The sequence below is a fragment of the Somniosus microcephalus genome, chromosome 27 (assembly GCF_052327205.1).
Source record: "Somniosus microcephalus isolate GS21.2 chromosome 27, FLI_Smic_1.0, whole genome shotgun sequence".
NCBI lineage: Eukaryota > Metazoa > Chordata > Chondrichthyes > Squaliformes > Somniosidae > Somniosus > Somniosus microcephalus.
In genome coordinates this window covers 23,972,082-23,992,439 of record NC_141013.1, presented here as the reverse complement: position 1 = coordinate 23,992,439, position 20,358 = coordinate 23,972,082, and the positions used below count along the sequence as shown (strand labels likewise).

General features: G+C 48.1%; 1 protein-coding gene across 1 annotated transcript in view; it reads left to right on the top strand.

Annotated features, from left to right (window-relative positions):
- The first annotated feature begins 6,739 nt into the window (after positions 1-6,739).
- Positions 6,740-20,358, top strand: part of lipca (lipase, hepatic a) — a 59,306-nt gene continuing 45,687 nt past the window's right edge. Inside the window, exon 1 of the mRNA XM_085968715.1 lies at positions 6,740-7,092. Within this exon, the coding sequence (XP_085824841.1) occupies positions 7,011-7,092 (82 nt within the window). The 5' untranslated portion in view covers positions 6,740-7,010. The remainder of the gene's footprint in view (positions 7,093-20,358) is intronic.

Here is a 20,358-nt window from a genome sequence, read left to right as displayed (position 1 = left end):
ATCCAACTGTCGTCCCGGAGGCTGGCCCGGAGCGCGGCCTTCATGGAGCGATGAAACCGTTCGCACAGCCCGTTAGCCTGAGGGTGGTAAGCTGTGGTGCGGTGGAGTCTCAACCCGAGGCCTCGGGCGACAGCGTTCCACAGCTCCAACGTGAACTGGGGCCCCCGGTCGGAGGAAATGTCAGATGGGGCGCATAACCGGGCAACCCAAGTGTTGATGAATGCCTGAGCCACATCGGCGGACGTTGTTGACAACAGCGGGACGGCTTCCGGCCATCGGGTGGTTCTGTCGACCATTGTGAGGAGGTGGGTGAACCCGCGGGAGGGCGGCAGGGGCCCCACCAGGTCCACGTTAACATGGTCGAACCGCCTCTCGGGCACTGCGAAAGGCGCCAACGGGGCCTTAGTATGGTGATGCACTTTCGAGCGTTGGCATACCACGCAAGTGCTGGCCCAGTCGCGAACATCTTTCCTGAGCCCGTGCCAGATGAACTTAGCCACCACCAGCTTCTGTGATGGCTTCCTGCCCGGGTGGGAAAGATTATGGACGGTGTCGAAAACTTGCCATCTCCACCCTTCGGGCACGACGGGACGTGGCTGCCCAACGGAGACGTCGCACAGGAGTGTGGTGCCAGCATCGTCGAACGCGACGTCCGCTAGTTGAAGGCCCGTGACCGCCGTCCTGTAGGCCTGGACATCCGGGTCGGAGGCCTGGTCGGCCACCATGCGGGTGTAGTCGATGCCAAGGTGTACGGCGCTGGCGACAGCTCAGGAGAGACAGTCGGCGACGGGGTTGTCTTTCCCAGCCACATGCTGGATGTCCGTTGTGAACTCTGAGATGAAGGCCAGCTGGCATTGCTGACGGGCCGACCATGGCTCGGAAGCGTTGGCCATGGCGAAGGTCAACGGTTTGTGGTCCACGAACACTGTGAACGGGTGAGCCTCCAGTAGGAAACGGACGTGTCGGACGGTGAGGTAGAGGCCGAGAAGCTTGCGATCGAAGGTGCTGTACTTCCGCTCGTTGGGGCGGAGCTGCTGGCTGAAGAAGGCGAGCGGCTGCCAGGTGCCGTTGACCCACTGTTCGTGGATGGCGCCGACCGCATAGTCCGAGGCGTCGGTGGTGAGAGCGATCGGCGCATCAGGTAACGGATGCGCCAGCATGGTCGCGTTAGCCAGGGCCCTTTTCGTGTCCGTGAAAGAATTGGCCATCTCCTCGGACCAGTCGATGGCGAGCTTGTCGGGCTTTCCTTTGAGGGCCTCGTAAAGGGGCCGCATAAGCTGGGCTGCTCGGGGGACGAAGCGATGGTAAAAGTTCACCATGCCCAAAAACTCCTGCAGGGCCTTCACGATTAGGGGCCGCGGGAAGTCCATCACAGCCTCCACTTTTGATGGCAGTGGCACCGCCCCGTCCTTCGTGATGCGGTGCCCGAGAAAGTTGATCGAGGACAGCCCGAACTGGCACTTGACCGGATTGACGATTAGGCCGTGCTGGCTGAGGCGTTGGAAGAGAGTCCGAAGGTGCGACACATGCTCCGTCCTGGAGGCGCTGGCAATGAGGATGTCGTCCAGGTATATGAACAGGAATGTCAGGTCCCGTAACACGGTGTCCATTAGGCGTTGAAAAGCCTGGGCAGTGTTTTTGAGGCCGAATGGCATGCGGAGGAATTCGAACAGCCCGAACGGGGTGATCACCGCGGTTTTCGGGACGTCCTGCGACCGAACGGGGACCTGGTGGTAACCCCGGACGAGGTCCACTTTCGAGAATACCACTTTCCCGGCCAGGCGGGTGGAAAAGTCCTGGATGTGTGGAATCGGGTAGCAGTCGGGGGTCGTAGCATCGTTGAGGCGCCGGTAATCACCGCACGGGCACCGCACGGGCACCACCCGCCGCCTGGTTTCGGAGCGATGTGGAGGGGCGAGGCCCATGGACTGTTCGACCGGCGGATGATGCCGAGGCGCCCCATGGTGTCTAACTTGGCTTTAGCGATGGCGAGTTTCCCCGGGTCAAGGCGCCGAGCGCGGGCATAGACGGGCGGACCGGTGGTCGAGATGTGGTGTTCTACCCCGTGTTTGGTGGCGGCGGACGAGAACGTGGGCTTCGTGAGGTCCGGGAACTCGGCGAGGAGGCGGGAAAACTCGTCGGAGGCCGAGAGTGCGCTGGACAACTTCGTCATGCTGGACCCGCTGAGGGAACACGGGAGCGAGCTGAAAGTCTCAGCGCTGATGAGACGTCGGTTCTTGACGTCCACCAAAAGGCCATTGGCGCAGGGGAAGTCAGCGCCGAGAAGGGGGGTGGACACTTTTGCCGTGACAAAGTCCCGGATGAACCGTTGCCCGCCAAAACAAAGCGCCACGCTCCGTTTCCCGAAGGTGCGGACGGAACTACCGTTGGCGGCTTCGAGGAGGGGGCCATGGTTCCCCCCTTGCATGTCTATGGTTGACGCGGGCAGGACGCTCACCTGGGCACCCGTATCGCAAAGAAACGACGTCCGGAGTCGGTGTCCGTAATAAATAACAAACTGCCTGAACGGCCGACAGCCATAGCAGCTGATGAGTGGTCTTTCGTTTGTTTCGACGCGGGAAAACTGCACGGGGACCAGCACTTCCTGGCTTTGGGGCCGAACTGCGCGTGGTAGAAGCAGAGGCTTGGGGGCTGTCGCCACTGGGCTGTATCGGTGGGGGCAGGGCTCCACGTGGCCGCACAGCACTGTTGCCTGGCAGAGAAAAATTTGTCGGCCTCCTTGGCCAGGTCGCAGAAATCGGTACTGGAAGAGTTGGCTAAAGCCGACTGTACCTGACCTGGCAGCTGTTGAAGGAACAGTTCCTTGAAGAGTGTGTGCCCAGGAGGGCCAGCATGTGGTCCATCAGCTCCGAGGCATTGGAGTCGCTAAGCCCGGGTAGAGAGAGAAGCCGGCGTGCGCGCTCGGCTTCGGTGAGTCCAAAAGTTTCTAAGAGGTGCGTTTTCAGCGTTTCGAATTTGTTGAGCTCCGGGGGGTTCTCGAGCAGGCTCACGACTCTGGCCGCAGTGGAGCTGCCGAGAGCAGAGACGACGTAGTAGTACCTCATGTCGTCCGCGGTGATGTCCCGGAGTGCAAATTGAGCCTCGGCCTGGGCGAACCAAGCGGCAGCCTGTCGTTCCCAAAACTCGGGTAATTTGATGGAAATGGCGTTCGTCGCCATTTCGGATGAGGTCTCTGGAATCGTCCAAAAGAGCAGCGGGGTCACCGATGTTGGAGTCGATAGAAATCAACAGGCTCTGAGACTTTTGTTGCAGCAAAGGCAAAACGCGTGTTACTTTATTCATGCTCCATGAGGACTGAGGGTCTCAGCCTCGTTGCAGGGCTATGATGTCATCACGCTCCCGACGCATGACATCATCACGCTACCGACGCTCTTAAAGGGACCCTGCCCCGATAACCCAACCAAGTATGTACATATAACAACATTGGCTATACATTGTGAATTGTGTTTAGGTACATATAACAACATTGGCTATACATTGTGAATTGTGTTATTGTCCCTATGTGGTCTCCGCCACAATGCGTCGTTCAGACACTTGTCACTTTTTCAGCAACATCTGACCCACTAAATAATGGAGAATAGTTGAAACTGGAGGCACAGCCGAGGACTTGGATCATTTATGCAAAAGAATGGAGCAGCTGAAAAGCAAAGTGTTGCATTTGTGAAGCATTTAGCCAATTATAGGGTCCAAAAGCCCCGATCCTTCCTAAAACCTTTCTGTTTAAAACATTAACAGGATCCCAAAATTCAGTCATACTAACAGGTCTCCTGTGCTGTTGCTCATGGCTGTATAATGTTATAAGGAAAGGAACTTTATACCATGAAAGGCACAATGTATTATTCAATGCGAGGGAGTGTCTGCGTGCAATGTGACCTGTCCCTCTATGGCCATAAAGTCCTGCAGCTATAAATAAGGACATCCTCCGGTTTCCTCCCACAGTCCAAAGATGTGCGGGTTAGGTTGATTGGCTATGATAAATTGACCCTTAGTGTTAGTGGGATTAAATACGTGGGGTTACGGGGATCGGGTGGGATATGTGTCGGTGTAGGGGTTACAGGGATCGGGTGGGATGTGTGTTGGTGTAGGGGTTACGGGGATCGGGTGGGATATGTGTTGGTGTAGGGGTTACGGGGATCGGGTGGGATGTGTGTTGGTGTAGGGGTTACGGGGATCGGGTGGGATATGTGTTGGTGTAGGGGTTACGGGGATCGGGTGGGATGTGTGTTGGTGTAGGGGTTACGGGGATCGGGTGGGATATGTGTTGGTGTAGGGGTTACGGGGATCGGGTGGGATGTGTGTTGGTGTAGGGGTTACGGGGATCGGGTGGGATATGTGTTGGTGTAGGGGTTACGGGGATCGGGTGGGATGTGTGTTGGTGTAGGGGTTACGGGGATCGGGTGGGATATGTGTCGGTGCAGGCTCGATGGGCCGAAATGGCCTCTATCTGCACTGTGGGGTTTCTGTGATTCTGTGATACTACTCTTACACACATCCTCTGGCAAATTAGAGTGTATTTTCTGTTGCTACGGAAATACCTCTGAAACCAACAGGAAATGACTATCATGCCTGAAGGAGTTTATGTTTGGCAGAAAGGTAAGAAAACAGTTGGATGGACTTCACATGTGTGTGTGAGTGTGTGTGTACATGTATGTACGCATGTGTGTGCATGTCTGAGGCTGGTGCTCCTGTAATGACATTTACAGAAGCAAGCTAGTAAAACGCTTGGATACAACTGATCTTTGTATTTCCCTACAAAAAATTAAGAACTACGTTATAGTAAGCTAGGGAAGTAGGATTTAAGAATCTAAATGTAATGAGTGAAGTGTACATTTTAATCAGATATATAATCAGGAAAGTGTGATAATTACTTGGAATAACCTGCCGAATCAGCACGCCAGCGATAAAATCATTAGCGACCTTTAAAAAAAGTGAAAAACTGCAGATTCTGGAAGTCTGAAACAGAAACAGAAAATGCAGGAAACACTCAGCAGGTCAGGCTGCATCCGTGAAGGTTGCAGTTTTGGGTACAGACCCTTCTTCAGAACAGGTTCTGAAAGTCCACAGCTGAAACGTTAACTTGTCTGTTCTCTTCACAGAAGCTAACTGTCCTGCTGAGTGTATCCAGCCATTTTCTGTTTCTGATTGATGTTTTGATGGAAAAGCAGTTCACTGGCACGATGCATTTCTATGGGACCTTTTCTCATTCTTGACTTTACTTATCTCTTTTTGGAGCCTCTTTTTTTTTTAAGGATGCGAGTAGATTATGCGACAAAGTGCGAGAAATGAAGTGCAATGAACGCGTCTCAAAACCTAGCACGCGAAAGAGACCGACCTCCCATGGCGTTGCTGACAGTGAGTCGGAGGAGGTGCTTTTTTGTAAGAGGAGTGATTTATTCGGACCTTTTTTTTTGAACAAAATTAATTTCACTGTTTTCATTTCTGTTCCCAATTGACAAAAATGATTAAACAAAAGCACAAAGGCATCAGCTCCAGACACAGCCCTGCATTGTCTTAAGTTGCCAGGAAAGTGAAATTAAACCCCAAACTGAAATGTGGGAATTTAAAGTACCATTCAATTTGAAGCCTCTGAATTGTATGGTGAGAGGTTGGTTGGTGGCGGAAATGAATGTCCATCCTGCCTCTTCCTGTCGGCAGTGGTGAGTTTGAGGATGGAATCCGTTTCCATTGACTGTAAAGAGTCAGTAACAGACACAGGCGTCTCACAAGGGCCGATTTTAAACTCGGGCGGGGTTTGGGAGTGTGAGGGGGGCTGGAGCGGGGGTAAACCATCCGCCACCGCCCCCCCCAGAGCGTGAAACCTGGGAGACTATAACTCCCAGGCCTCGTTAGCATTTTCCGACTCTGACTCCCGCCTGAAGCCGGCAGGAGTGACGTCACTGTTGGCGGGAGTCAAAAGTGGTGGGGAGCCAAACCGCTGCAGGGGACCCACAGAAATAAGGCAAGTAGGGATGTGTGGAGGGGGCGGGGGGGGGGTGGTCGGCAAGTCCGCGATCGGGGAGGGGAAGAAACCCAGGGCAAGGGAAGCCTAAGGTGTCTTTATCTAAGGATGTTCCCGATGGTCGGGGAGTCCAGAACCAGGGGTCACAGTCTAAGGATAAGGGGTAGGCCATTTAGGACAGAGATGAGGGGGAATTTCTTCACCCAGAGAGTGATGAACCTGTGGAATTCTCTACCACAGAAGGCAGTAGAGGCCAATACATTAAATATATTCAAGAAGGAGTTGGATATATTTCTTAAGGCTAAAGGGATCAAAGGGTATGGGGAGAAAGCAGGGACAGGGTACTGAATTTGGATGATCAGCCATGATCGCATTGAATGGCGGAGCAGGCTCGAGGGGCCGAATGGCCTACTCCTGCTCCTATCTTCTATGTTTCTATGTTTATGAGGCGAGGAGGAGCAGTCCTGTTCCTTTTGGCCCACGAGGATCTTTTCAAACTTACACTTCTAAATCACGAACAGGATCCACAGTGCGCGACCCTGCACTGCTTAAACCGGTCACTTATATTTTTCAGCGACTAATTCTGTTGAGACAAACTGAGAGCCAAAACAATTTCGGAGCCACTTTTTTTTTTGCAACAGGATTGACTTTCTTTCCTGTAAGCTGGGGTCAAGCTCTGATCATGCTCCAGCCCCCAATAACATTTGCAATCCTTTCGCAATGTGTTTCTACTCCGACCTGAGCGAATCACAGACCCCGGAGCAGTTTGTTCACGGCCTTCAGGAATAAACTTTAAAAAAACCTAACCAGCGTCCAGTATCACTAGCATTTTAGTCTCAGACAATCACCACAGACGGAGTTTCGTACAAAAGACCAGTCGTTTTTTTTTTTAAAGCCCTTTCTTTGCAGCCGGTGTTTAGCTATTTATCAGTGAAAGTAAGGGGGAGTTGATTTGCTTTTATTTTGTCTTGCAGCCGGTTAAAGCTGTGCAACTGGCAGTCTGTAAAAGAGAAAAGGCCTTAAGCTGAAGATGAACAACTGGACAAAAGTATCTCTCCTCCTCTTCACCTGTGCCACCCTTAATGCCCAAAATGCCAGAACCCAAAGAAAAGGTAAGGGCATGGAGCCATCCTCTACTCACTAATTTGGGCGATTGTAAAGGTATTGAGCTGCTGGATTGCAAGAAGGAAACCCGCAGGGATGATTCTTTTTGGTGGAATTTCAGTAAAATACAACTAGAAAGTTAGTAGCTACCTTTGCAATTCCTGGACACATTTGCTGATTGTAATACTCGGTAATATATGGAGAGCATCGCTAGTGGTTTGCTGCAGAGCGATAGTTGAAGCATTCCTTGCATTCTTTGGCTTACGGGGTCAATTGTTCCTGATAAAGGGTCTTGCAAGGCATTTTACCGTAAGATTTTGAATGGCGTTTCAGCACAATATAACTGGACAGTTAAAGTCAGCTATCTTTGTAATTTTTGTATAACTGTACTGATTGCATTATTTAGTGATACAGAAACAATATTGATTGTGGAGTGATATATAAACAGAGATTTCATTGCTCTATCTCCCATCTTCTGAAATCATTTTGCCTAGATATAAAAATTTTGTCCACATGCTCTATTCGCCACTTATTGTAATCTTAGGATTTTTCAGTCCGCTGGCCTAAAACGTTTTTCTGGCCTTCATCTATGTTTAAGCCACAGTGTTTGCTTGCTTCATGAATTGTGGCTCTTCACTCCTCACCTTCATCAATATATTAACATCACCTGTGAATCTCATGTTGCTTATTGAATATCATTTAATTTAATGTCTGTGTTAGAATCATCCAGCAAGGCCTTGATAATTGGATCTTGCATTTCATTGGAGAGTATTCTTGAAACAATGCAGCCCTTATCTCAACTCGGCTATTTTAAAATGATTGGATAGCTCACCATTTATGTGGAAGACTTTAGCAGGATTTAGATTTTTTTTTCTCTCCAAGCAGTTAGCCTCCTAATATTAACATTTTCTTGTTGTCTATTCTCCAAATACCACTGAGAGTTTGCGTAAAATTAATTAAGTTGCTATAGACAGATACGTTCTTTCCATAATATTTCTGACATAATTCCTTGAACCCGTTCGGTTTTTCATCGAGAAGTGAATCAAATCTGGGGGGAGGTTTTCCTCTGATTGTTTAAAATGGAGGGCTGGCCCATAGTGGTCCACCGTCAAGATGGTGGGTGCACACTGTTGGAAAATGGGGAAGTTTAGTAAATTCGTTGCAATAGGTGGTCAGGAATCAACCAATGAGCAAGTAAGTTGCTGCAAGCTTGGGCATTTGTTCTAGCGGCTAACCAGGCAAATGAAGAGCAAAAACCATTTATTAATTCAGCACCGGCATCGCGTGAAATCCAACTGCAGTGGCTTCAGGTCCAAGGTGCTAAATCTGCTTCACCCGTGAGGTCCTGAAACCCCTCATGGACAGGATTTTCTTGTTGTCAATTCGACAATGATGGTAAGGAGGCTGGGCGCAGGTGGGGGCTGGTGCTGGCTGCTCGTGTCAACTCTGTCCACAACTTGGAAAGACGCCTGAAGGAAGTTTTGTGATTTTTTTTTTTTTTTTTTTTAAAGGACAAAAGTAAGTCTGACCCCCAATGGGCTAATATGTAAATAATCTGAAAGTATATACACTGATTAATGCAATTGCCAAAGATCATTCAGCCCCTCAAGCCTGTTCCGCCATTCAGTTAGATCATAAAAGACTTGCATTTCTATAGCGCCTTTCATAACCACAGGACATCCCAAAGCCCGCTACAGCCAACGAAGTACTTTTGGAGTGTAGTCACTGTTGTAATGTAGGAAACGCGGCAGCCAATTTGCGCACAGCAAGCTCCCACAAACAGCAATGTGATAATGACCAGATAACCTGCTTTAGTGATGTTGATTGAGGGATAAATATTGGCCAGGACACCAGGGTAACTCCCCTGCTCCTCTTCAAAATAGCGCCATGGGATCTTATATGTTCACCTGAGAGAGCAGACGGGGCCTCGGTTTAACTTCTCATCCGAAAGACGGCCCCTCCGACACTCACTGGAGTGTCAGCCTAGATTTTTGTGCTCAAGTCAGAGTGGGACTTGAACCCATAACTTCAGAAGCAAGGGTGCTATCAACAGATTCACGGCTGACACTAAAATGCCCGATCTGTACCTGAACTCCATTTACCCGCCTTTGCTCCAAATCCCTTGATACCTTTAACTAAAGGAAACCTGTCGATCTCAGTCTTGAAAATTTCAATTGACCCAGCATCCACAGCCTTTGGGGACGAGAGATCCAGATTTCTAAAACACTTTGTGTGAAAAAGTGCTTCCTGATTTCAGTCCTGAATGACCTGGCTCTACTTTGTTTAATAGATTCTTTCTTGCCGGTAACAGCACACACAGGATTAAAGTCCATTACCGTTAGCTAATCTTTCAAATGGCAGAGAATATACATTACACTCTGGCTGGTGTGTACACCTCAGAACAAGCCCTTGATATGTGTGTCGGTTGATTGTCACTGTTGTCCGCGGATGGGGACCTGTCTCTCAGATTGTTCAAAGTGTCTGCAATTTCCATTCCATTCAAACATCCCAAATGGCTGACAGCCTGTGGATCCTTTTTGAAAATAATTGGTTTGATTGACAGCTACATCTGTGCTGAAGCGTGTTTGAGAGAGGAGTGGGGCCGTGATTCTTTGTAAACCCTTTGACCTCAGAAGCTACAGCTTGCAGGTTTTTATTTGGCTACCTGCGATTGCCAGTCTGAAGCTTGTCAACGGTACACACCTAGCGAGACATCTCTGGTGGTGAGTAGCCATGTTAGAATTAAGCGACCATGTTACGAGGGTCTGTCTTATGCTGAGGGTTGGGGCAGGGAATGTTTTGATATTCTGAAGAGATTCGTGTAAATTTGAAATTACAACAACAACTGCGTGTATTTATATAGCGCCTTTAACGTAGTAAAACGTCCCAAGGCTCTTCACATGAGTATTATAAGACAAAAAAATTTGACACCGAGCCAACAAAGGAGAAATTAGGGCAAGTGACCAAAAGTTTAGTCAAAGAGCATCTTAAAGGAGGAAAGAGAGGTAGAGAGGCGGAGAGGTTTAGGCAGGGAATTCCAGAGCTTAGGGCCCAGGCAACAGAAGGCACGGCCACCAAAGGTTGAGCGATTATAATCAGGGATGCCCAAAATTAATTCAAACATCAGGGCTGATTTTCCTCTCAGGAGCCCCTGCAGTGTGTCTGAAAGGTGCAGGATACCGAAGATGCACTGTGCCTGCGAGGAAGGGAGTGCCTCAATTGTAGTGGCCCAGGCTATTTGCATGGCCCTGGTGCGCTCCCATTACACGCCCCCCCACCCCCTTTATGCTGGGATGGAGGCTGTGGCGTGGCAACAAGCGTGTAGCTGCAAACCTGTGAGGCTGGAGAGCTGGAGTCAGAGGTTCCTGAGGCCCAGAGATGACCCGGGAAACAGGGGGGGGGGGGGGGGCAGTAAATAAGTATCTGACACGGAGAAGCTCTCTGTGGGCAGAATAATACACCAAAGCAAATAAGATCCTTCCCTGCTCGTGTTGGCCTATGGTGGGTGTCTGAATGACAACACGGGTGTGGTCTATGACAGCCTAAACCCTGAGGAGGTCAGCAACTTGAACCAAGCGGCTTTTCTTCAGCTGTAATTTGTTTGGGTCAATATAAAAATATATGTACCTTGCTGCATGTTGATATAGGACGTCCGTAACCGTCGTTATAGAGCACTGCACTGCACTGCATTGCAGCTGGCCGGTGAGTGCCAGGAATGCACCAGTCGCATAAGAATTCCGGATTGTGATTATCTTTACTGCCACAGATGAAGCTGTGTAGAATCTCATCGGGCAGACATATCTCGGTGAGAGGCTGCTAATGCAGTGCTGGGTCAGGACAAGACAGCTGCTTCAGGACCATCTTCTAATCTGTGTGGCACACCTTCTATACCCTTTACCCTCAACAGCGTCCCTTACTTCCCCCTGTTGTTCCAGGAACCACATTTCAGTAATGGTAATAATTCCCGAGTTACGAGGCCCTCAGATGCCCTCTGTAACATCAACTGGCACCACTCACCTGGCGTCACTCACCTGGCGTCACTCACCTGGCGTCACACCTGGTGTCACAGCTGGTGTCACTCACCTGGCGTCTCACCTGGCATCACAGCTGGCATCACTCACCTGGCATCACACCTGGCGTCACACCTGGCGTCACACCTGGCGTCACTCACCTGGAGTCACACCTGGCGTCACACACCTGGCGTCACACACCTGGCGTCACACCTGGTGTCACTCACCTGTCGTCACTCACCTGGCATCACACTGGCGTCACTCACCTGGCGTCACTCACCTGGCGTCACTCACCTAGCGTCACTCACCTGGCGTCACTCACCTGGCGTCACTCACCTGGCGTCACTCACCTGGTGTCACACACCTGGCGTCACACACCTGGCGTCACACACCTGGCATCACCCAGCTGGCATCACACCTGCTGTCACTCACCTGGCATCACTCAGCTGGCATCACTCACCTGGTGTCATACCTGGCGTCACTCAGCTGGCATTACCACCAGACTTGCTTAGATATGATGTGGATGTGGTGTATTTGGACTTTCAGAAGGTTTTCGATAAGGTCCCGCATAAGAGATTAGCGTGCAAAATTAAGGCACATGGGATTGGGGGCAAGGTATTGACTTGGATAGAGAACTGGTTGGTGGACAGAAAGCAAAGAGTTGGAATAAACGGGTCATTTTCTGAGTGGCAGGCAGTGACTAGTGGGGTACCGCAAGGATCGGTCCTAGGACCCCAGCTGTTCACAATATATATTAATGATCTGGACGAGGGAATTGGATGTAATATCTCCAAATTTGCAGACGACACAAAGCTGGGGGGGAGGATATGCTGTGAGGAGGATGTCGTGAAACTCCAGCACGATTTGGACAGGTTGGGTGATTGGGCAGAAACATGGCAAATGCACTATAATGTGGATAAATGTGAGGTTATCCACTTTGGTGGCAAAAACAGGAAGGCAGATTATTATTTGAATGGTAATAGATTGGGAGAAGGGGAAGTGCAAAGAGACCTGGGTGTTCTTGTACACCAGTCGCTGAAGGTAAGCATGCAGGTGCAGCAGGCGGTTAAGAAGGCAAATGGTATGTTGGCCTTCGTAGCAAGAGGGTTCGAGTACAAGAACAAGGATGTCTTGCTGCAGTTGTACAGGGCCTTGGTGAGACCACACCTTGAGTATTGTGTGCAGTTTTGGTCACCTTACCTGAGGAAGGATGTTCTTGCCATGGAAGGAGTGCAGCGAAGATTCACCAGGCTGATACCTGGGATGGCAGGAATGACGTATGAGGAGAGATTGTGTCGATTGGGCTTATACTCACTGGAGTTTAGAAGATTGAGAGGGGATCTCATCGAAACCTATAAAATTCTGTCAGGCCTGGACAGACTAGATGCAGGAAGGATGTTACTGATGGCCGGGGAGTCCAGAACCAGGGGTCATAGTCTAAGGATAAGGGGTAAGCCATTTAGGACTGAAATGAGGAGGAATTTCTTCACCCAGAGAGTGGTGAACCTGTGGAATTCTCTGTCACAGAGGGCGGTGGAGGCCAGTTCATTAAGTATATTCAAGAAAGAGTTGGATATATTTCTTAAGGCTAAAGGGATCAAGGGATATGGGGAGAAGGCAGGAACCGGGTACTGAATTTGGATGATCAGCCATGATCTCATTGAATGGCGGAGCAGGCTCGAATTCTTCTATCTATCTATGTATATCAGTAATATCAGTAGCAGCAGCAGCAGCAACAGGTCTCAGTTAGTGTTGCTACTGCTTCAATGACAGAAGGAACATAGTTAAGGTCCTTAGCAGGGAGTCAAGTTACCTAACGCTGTTTTCATAAAAAGCATCACTAGCACTGTTTTTACACATCGGAGGAACCCTTTGGGGCAATGTTAAAAGTGGACACTTTGTTGGAATTTTACTCTCTGATTTCCACTGTTACTAACCATTACGCTCTATAATTAGTGCTGAGATGGAAACTTCCTCCTTTGTTATTAACTCAGTTGGCAGGTATCACAGTGAAACTCAGAGGCTAATTCTAAGATAGCTCTTGCTTTCAAACAGCCTCCAAAGTATCCAGTGCCATGCTGCGCTCATTCTACATCTAGATTCAGCCCACAATATGAACTGCCCTGAACTCTCGGTACCTGCAGAGAGGCGTTTTCACGCAGCTGACAGTAAGCTCCATGGAACTGTAGTGTAAACAAGACAAAAATTGGGATTGTGCTGTTTGAATCCCAGAATGTTAGCAAGTCATCAGTGATTCAAAACATACAGATGTGGAAAACTGTTGTGCCTTACCAATAACTGCACAAGGCTGTGTTTTTTGTTGTTCGTTTTATGGGATGTGGGCGTCGCTGGCAAGGCCAGCATTTATTGCCCATCCCTAGTTGCCCTTGAGCAGGTGGTGAGCCACCTTCTTGAACCGCTGCAGTCCGTGTGGTGATGGTGCTCCCACAGTGCTGTTAGGTAGGGAGTTCCAGGATTTTGACCCAGCGACGATGAAGGATCGGCGATATACTTCCAAGTCAGGATGGTGTGTGACTTGGAGGGGAACTTGGAGGTGGTGGTGTTCCCATGCACCTGCTGCCCTTCTCCTTCTAGGTGGAAGAGGTCGCGGGTTTGGGAGGTGCTGCCGAAGAAGCCTTGGCGAGTTGCTGCAGGGGTGAGCATGGTGGAGTTGGCCTATGTCTTCAATATAAATCGGCCGTTGAAATGAGAATACCAAGGAAGAATTTCAAGACCAGACTGGACTACCAGTCTCACCATAACAAAACTTTGACTGGCTTGCTGAAAATATCATTCAGCGTATTCTTTTCAAATTTCCCTTCAGATTCACAAGAATACATTACAAATACAGGAAACTTTGGTTTATCCGGAGGTTGTATGTCCGGAATACTCGATCTAACGGCAAAAATCAGGAGCCGTTTTCTGTAAGTTTTTTTTTGATCTCGTTCTTTTTTTTTCCCAGTCAGCCACTGCAAGGTCTGTAGCTATAGCAACAGCTTCAGCTACAGACGCTTGCAGCTGCAGCCGACTCTTTAGAAGCTGTTGCTAAGCAACAGTGTTTGTTGTCAGATACTGAGATGAAAACCTCCGTATGTTTCAACATTAACTTTGTATGTCCGGCAGTTTTGATAGATCGGCAACGCGCCGGTCCCGTCAGTGCCGGATATCTCAAAGTTTCCTGTAATGTTCTTGATAACTTGAAAGGAGAGGTACCTTAAAATCTGCAATGACTGGTATTCGAGCAGAAATACCTGTGAAGGTATGATCAGTGTGTTAACTAGTGTATTCCGCTTCTTTATTGAACCAAACACTCATGTCAATATTCCATGTTGACTTATCCCCGTGGGATTTAACTGTGTCTGGTTAAAGTGAAGCATTATCTAGGCTGCGAAATCTACTTTGCATGTAAATGCTTTACCGGCAGCTATCAACAAAGAGGGGGGCTTGCTGTTATTAGGTGGAGCAGCACTACTTCCAGTCCATTCTTTTATTAAAAATGTGTTGAATTTTTTTCACCCAGGGATAAGAGCTTCCACACGTTTGGAAATCCAAGTGATCTGCTGTTTATACCACTCTGTGGTCTGGTAGCTGATGCTTTTTATATTCACATACTTGCAAAGCCATAAAAAATACTAATTTGTTTCAAAATTATATTTTAAACATATGGCATCAACAGGATGTCTTTGCCAGCAGTGAGGTATGATGAGTATCACCATTTATGAGGCTGACAATAATTCTTTCTCGATTTCATTACTTGTGAGTTGAACTTTCAGCCTCAAGTGTGGAGTTATTTATCGTATCTCAAGGCTATCCCATGGCATGCCTTCTATTTATCACATTTTTCTCATTAGTGCATTTTGGGAGGTTTGTGTGGAAGACCGTGAGTCCTGAGGGTGATGGAAACCAATAACTTTTGATTTATAAAAGTTATTAACAGCGCACATTAGGATCCTGTGAGAATAGCGGTTTATAAGGTATTGAAATGATTGCACATGATTACAGGATACTGTACTGAGGCACACAAATAATACGACCGAGTTTCACTTAAGGGCCCAGGCCTGATTACCCTCGTCTCCTTTAATTTTCCTGGTGTAACAAACTGTTGCCCTTCAGTGTTTTATATTCGCTCCACTATATTCCAGCAATATAAGGTCATCCAGCATCCTCCGTTCTGCTGTGTCAACATAGAAACATGGAAGATAGGAGCAGGAGTAGGCCATTCGGCCCCTCGAGCCCACTCTGCCATTTAATGAGATCATGGCTGATCATCCAAATTCCTGCTTTCTCCCCATATCCCTTGATCCCTTTAGCCTCAAGAAATATATCCAACTCCTTCTTGAATATATTTAATGAATTGGCCTCAACTGCCCTCTGTGGCAGAGAATTCCACAGGTTCACCACTCTCTGGGTGAAGAAATTCCTCCTCATCTCAGTCCTAAATGGCTTACCCCTTATCTTTAGACTGTGACCCCTGGTTCTGGACTCCCCCGCCATCAGGAACATCCTTCCTGCATCTAGTCTGTCTAGTCCTGTTAGAATTTTATAAGTTTCGATGAGATCCCCTCTCATTCTTCTAAACTCTAGCAAATACAAGCCCAATTGACCCAATCTCTCCTCATAAGTCATTCCTGTCATCCCAGGTATCAGTCTGGTGAATCTTCGCTGCACTCCCTCCATGGCAAGAACATCCTTCCTCAGATAAGGCAACCAAAACTGCACACAATACTGAAGGTGTGGTCTCACCAAGTGTCAAGTGTATAATTCTTAACTGTCTAATAAAGTTTGTTTTCATTCCTAACATCCCTGCAATATACTATAGGGGAGACTTTGAGGCCTCCCAGCCAGCGGATATGGGCAGTCATGCCCCAAAAAATCGCGGGTAGGAGTTTACTGCGTCGCTGTTTTGGTCGTCGCCATTTTGCCAGGGTCCTCAGAAGGGACTGTCCAGTTGGCCGCCTGAAGCAAGCGCACAGCCAAGTTAGGTATTTAAATTGGGGTCCTAAGATGCCAATAGGACCCCAAAGCCTTTTTAGGGCACAACCAGGCAGAGCACGCACAGCACACACCCTGCCTAGTATCAGATGGTGGTTCAGCCAAAGAGGGCCCAAGGTGAGTTTTTATTTATTCTTGTAGGCCCAGGAGGAGCAGGAGTGCTTTCTGGCATCCACAAAACTTCCCTGGGCCACTGCTTCACCAGGCCATACCCCCACCCCACGCGCCCCCATCGCCCCTGCACCTCCCCCAAGAACGGAACAAGTCCCCACAGACCTACCTTTGTCAGGCTCGGAGCCTGGCCGGCCCACCTGGTATTGTAACAGCCCAGAGCTGGCAAGCTGCCCCCCGGACGCTAGTTTTGTGCCCACAGCTCACCAGTTGAAGTTAGTGAGGTCCGGCCCTCAAATTGGACCAGGCCTCTCGTCGGCATGCTATATTGGCCTTGGAGGGAGTGCAGTGTAGGTTTACCAGAATGATACCTGGACTCCAAGCTTTAAATTACAAGGAGAGATTACACAAATTAGGGTTGTATTCCCTGGAATTTTGAAGGTTACGGAGGTGATTTGATCGAAGCTTTCAAGATATTAAGGGGAACTGATAGGGTAGATAGGGAGAAACTATTTCTGCTGGTTGGGGAGTCTAGGACTAGGGGGCATAGTCTAAAAATTAGAGCCAGACCTTTCAGGAGTGAAGTTAGGAAACACTTCTACACACAAAGGGTGTTAGAAGTTTGGAACTCTCTTTCACAAACAGCAATTGATGCTAGATCAATTGTTAATTTTAAATCTGAGATTGTTAGATTTTTGTTAACCAAAGGTATTAATGGATATGGGGCAAAAGTGGGTAATCGGAGTTAGGTCGCAGATCAGCCATAATCTCATTGAATGGCGGAACAGGCTCAAGGGGCTAAATGGCCTCCTCCTGTTCCATGTTCTCTCCGCCTGAAAACCGTACAAAGGGTAAATCTGTTTCAGGCGTGGGCATCGCAGGCCGATTTTCTGGCCCGTACCAATATGGCTGGTGGCGCAATTTTGGCTGGTGATAAGTGTGCACTTCCTGCCCGCCATATTGGAGGATTAGGAGGCCAAAAAATGTGTGCTGCGCGGCCAAATTTCTATGCCTATATCTTTGAAGAATTGAAAGATACTAGATTTTTATCATCCGATCAAAGGATTTGGGTGAGACTGAGACTGAGATTTAGTGACTAACCACTGCAGGACGTGTATACACTAAGGGCGCCTGATCTGAAGGAAGCTTACCATAGGGTGGTCTTGCCTTGGGTTAGCTTGCAAGGAATTTACTACCAAATTCTAGTTCAGCATTAATTATGCAAATATGAATTCCTGATAAGAACATGATAATGTTTAATAAATCTTACTAGTGCTTAAGAAGAGGAGGCTGTACTCTAGAGTGTATGGTTAGTATTAACACAGTTGCCCATGACAGGCCAGCATGAGAAGTTGGTTTGAAGTCTATTCAGTGAGCTGGAAGGAGCAGTTCTTCACTGATGTTTTAAACTGGTTTGAGAGTGTTTTTGCTGTGAGTGTCTGCTGATGGAATATTTGTGTGACTAACATCTGACGTAAAGACTTTTCACGTTTTAAAGCTTTGGTGCCACGATTGGGATCGGAGACAGAGCACGTTATCAATGTCAAAGCAAACAGGCAGCCAGCTAACCAACAACGGTTAGGCAACAACTGGCTTGAATTCGACTTTTTCATTGGGCCGTCGTTCATTGTAACCTCAATAACTGGCCTCCATCCAAGTGCTGAGCAGGTTCATGACCTCTGATATAGCAAACGTTCTCTGCTGTCACTGTCACGCCACTTGGTTTACAAAACAAAACTCAGAGTGCCTCACGAACTACTGAGGAGTTCAAACTAAGTGGCAGTGACATTCCCATCCACCGATCAATAAATGGCCTTCACTTAGTTACGGGCAGTAAAGTGAATTCCAGTTTTAACCCAATGGTAAAGTACGGGTGCTCAACTTAAGGATAAAACCATCTGAACTCTGATTAATAACCCTGCAGTTTTATCTAAATCGGAGATTCATATGCGGCTGTCTCATATGAGCTTCATCTCAAACGTACCGTATTTAGAATAGGTTCTCCCAATTATAGGGTGTTGTAGCTATGTTTAGCAATCTGTGCAAAGGAGGCGCAGTTTTTTCAGGCACTTCTCAACACAGACAGTCTTTCTAAGGTTTAATCATAGCACTGCGGAGTAGTGTTGGGGAAAACAGTAAGTAGATTTTAAGATGGGCAACAAATTTTTGGCAGAAACATTTGTAGTTATCAGGGCTGATAGGGAGCAGATAAAAGTCCTTTGAACCTTTTACCAGCCTTGGCTACAGAACATAGAGGTTTGCTCACCTATTTTATGCCTCGGACCATGAGGCATGGTGCTACAGCTTGTCCGACGGCTTTAGGTTTGCAACCCCAGTTCCCTTAGTAGTGAGTCGCCAATCTCAGCCATACCACCAAGGTGAGGTGCCAAGTGGCGTTCCTGCGTGTTCTCATGGAAGGAATGTCAGCAGTCACTGTGGTTTGCTGCAATGCAGCTTCAAGGGCCCCATTCTCACATACAGCCTGTTGGGGTAAAAGAGAAGTCTTCCCTCCTCTCAAGCGGACCCCCTGAGATAAGGGGTCGACACTTGCCCTATAGCAACCACGAATTCACCAGACGGACACCTTGGATAAGTTTCACGGTCTTTATTCAAGCATATGCATGGAGAAAATCTCAGTCTCACCCCAAAGAAAGGATTCTTCCCCTGAGTATCAAATACGTGCAGCAATTATACCCTAACTTGAGGCGTGCACCCCCCTTCTACGCTCATTGATTGGTCTACAGAATCACGCTTTGAGAATCTGTATGTCCTGTCTTATCTCAAGCAAGGACAAAAGACCAGCTTATTAGCTTTACAGTTCCTGTCTTATCTTAAGCAAGGACACAAGACCAGCTTATTAGCTTTACAGTTCCTGTTTTGTCTAGGTCCTACGTTCCTAAGCAAGGATAGGAGACAAGCTTATCAGCTTTCTCGTTTCCACTAATTGTGATTCTAAGAAGTTATAGTTTCTTCTAACTTTTAATTCTAAGAAGTCATTTTTGTCCCCTTACACAGCCTCCCGGTTACATCGACATATAAACAACAACAACGGTGGCAGCACGGTGGCATAGTGGTTAGCACTGTTGCCTCACAGCGCCAGGGACCCGGGTTCGAATCCGGCCTCGGGTGGCTGTCTGTGTGGAGTTTGCACATTCTCCCCGTGTTTGCGTGGGTTTCCTCCGGGTGCTCCGGTTTCCTCCCACAGTCCAAAGATGTGCGGGTTAGGTTGATTGGCTATGATAAATTGACCCTTAGTGTTAGGGGGATTAAATACGTGGGGTTACGGGGATCGGGTGGGATATGTGTCGGTGTAGGCTCGATGGGCCGAAATGGCCTCTATCTGCACTGTGGGGTTTCTGTGATTCTGTGAACAACAACAACAGTGTCAGCTGTAGCTCAGTTGGCAGCACCCTTGCCTCTGAGTCAGAACGTTGTGGGTTCAAGTCCCACGCCAGGAACTTCAGCACACAAAGCTAGGCTGACACTCCAGTGGAGTGCTGAGGGAGTGCTGCGTTGTCAGAGGTGCCGTCTTTCAGATGGGAAAGGAAAGTGGAGTTGAGGCCAAAATCGGATCAGCCATAATCTCATTAAATGGCGGAGCAGGCTCGAGGGGCCGAATGGCCTGCTCCTACTCCTATCTCTTATGTTCTAAATGACAGCATTGTACCAAATTAACGCTTGGCATTAATATTTCTATTCCACATGCATATTGGTTAACACATTTGCTCTTTTTAGGCTTGGAGAATCCTACCTTCCCTTCTATTTATAATTGTTTCATTTCTGCCATCAACAAAGAGCTGACTGCAGGAATGGACTGGTGAAGTAGAAGTAGCCAACATTCACTCAAGGGCGCAAAGTTTCAGGAACAAAGTTAACAGAATAAGTAAAATACAAGGGGATGTCCTCCATCTCCTCCAAAACACAAGGGGTTCGGTCAGCCGTGAGGACCATTTCTCGTTAAAAAGTCACCAATTCTAGTGTAAAATGCTTTTTCAATACCTATTAGGTTTTTTTCAGTTAAATTTGCTTGCACTGAATTACCTCCTGAAACTATAAAGCAGTTGATGTTTCTCTTTAATAATAGATTTTTTATTTTTTATTCCTAAAATGGGAATTTCCCCTCTGCTGATGAGTTGTTGTTGTAGTAGATCTCCTCCACCT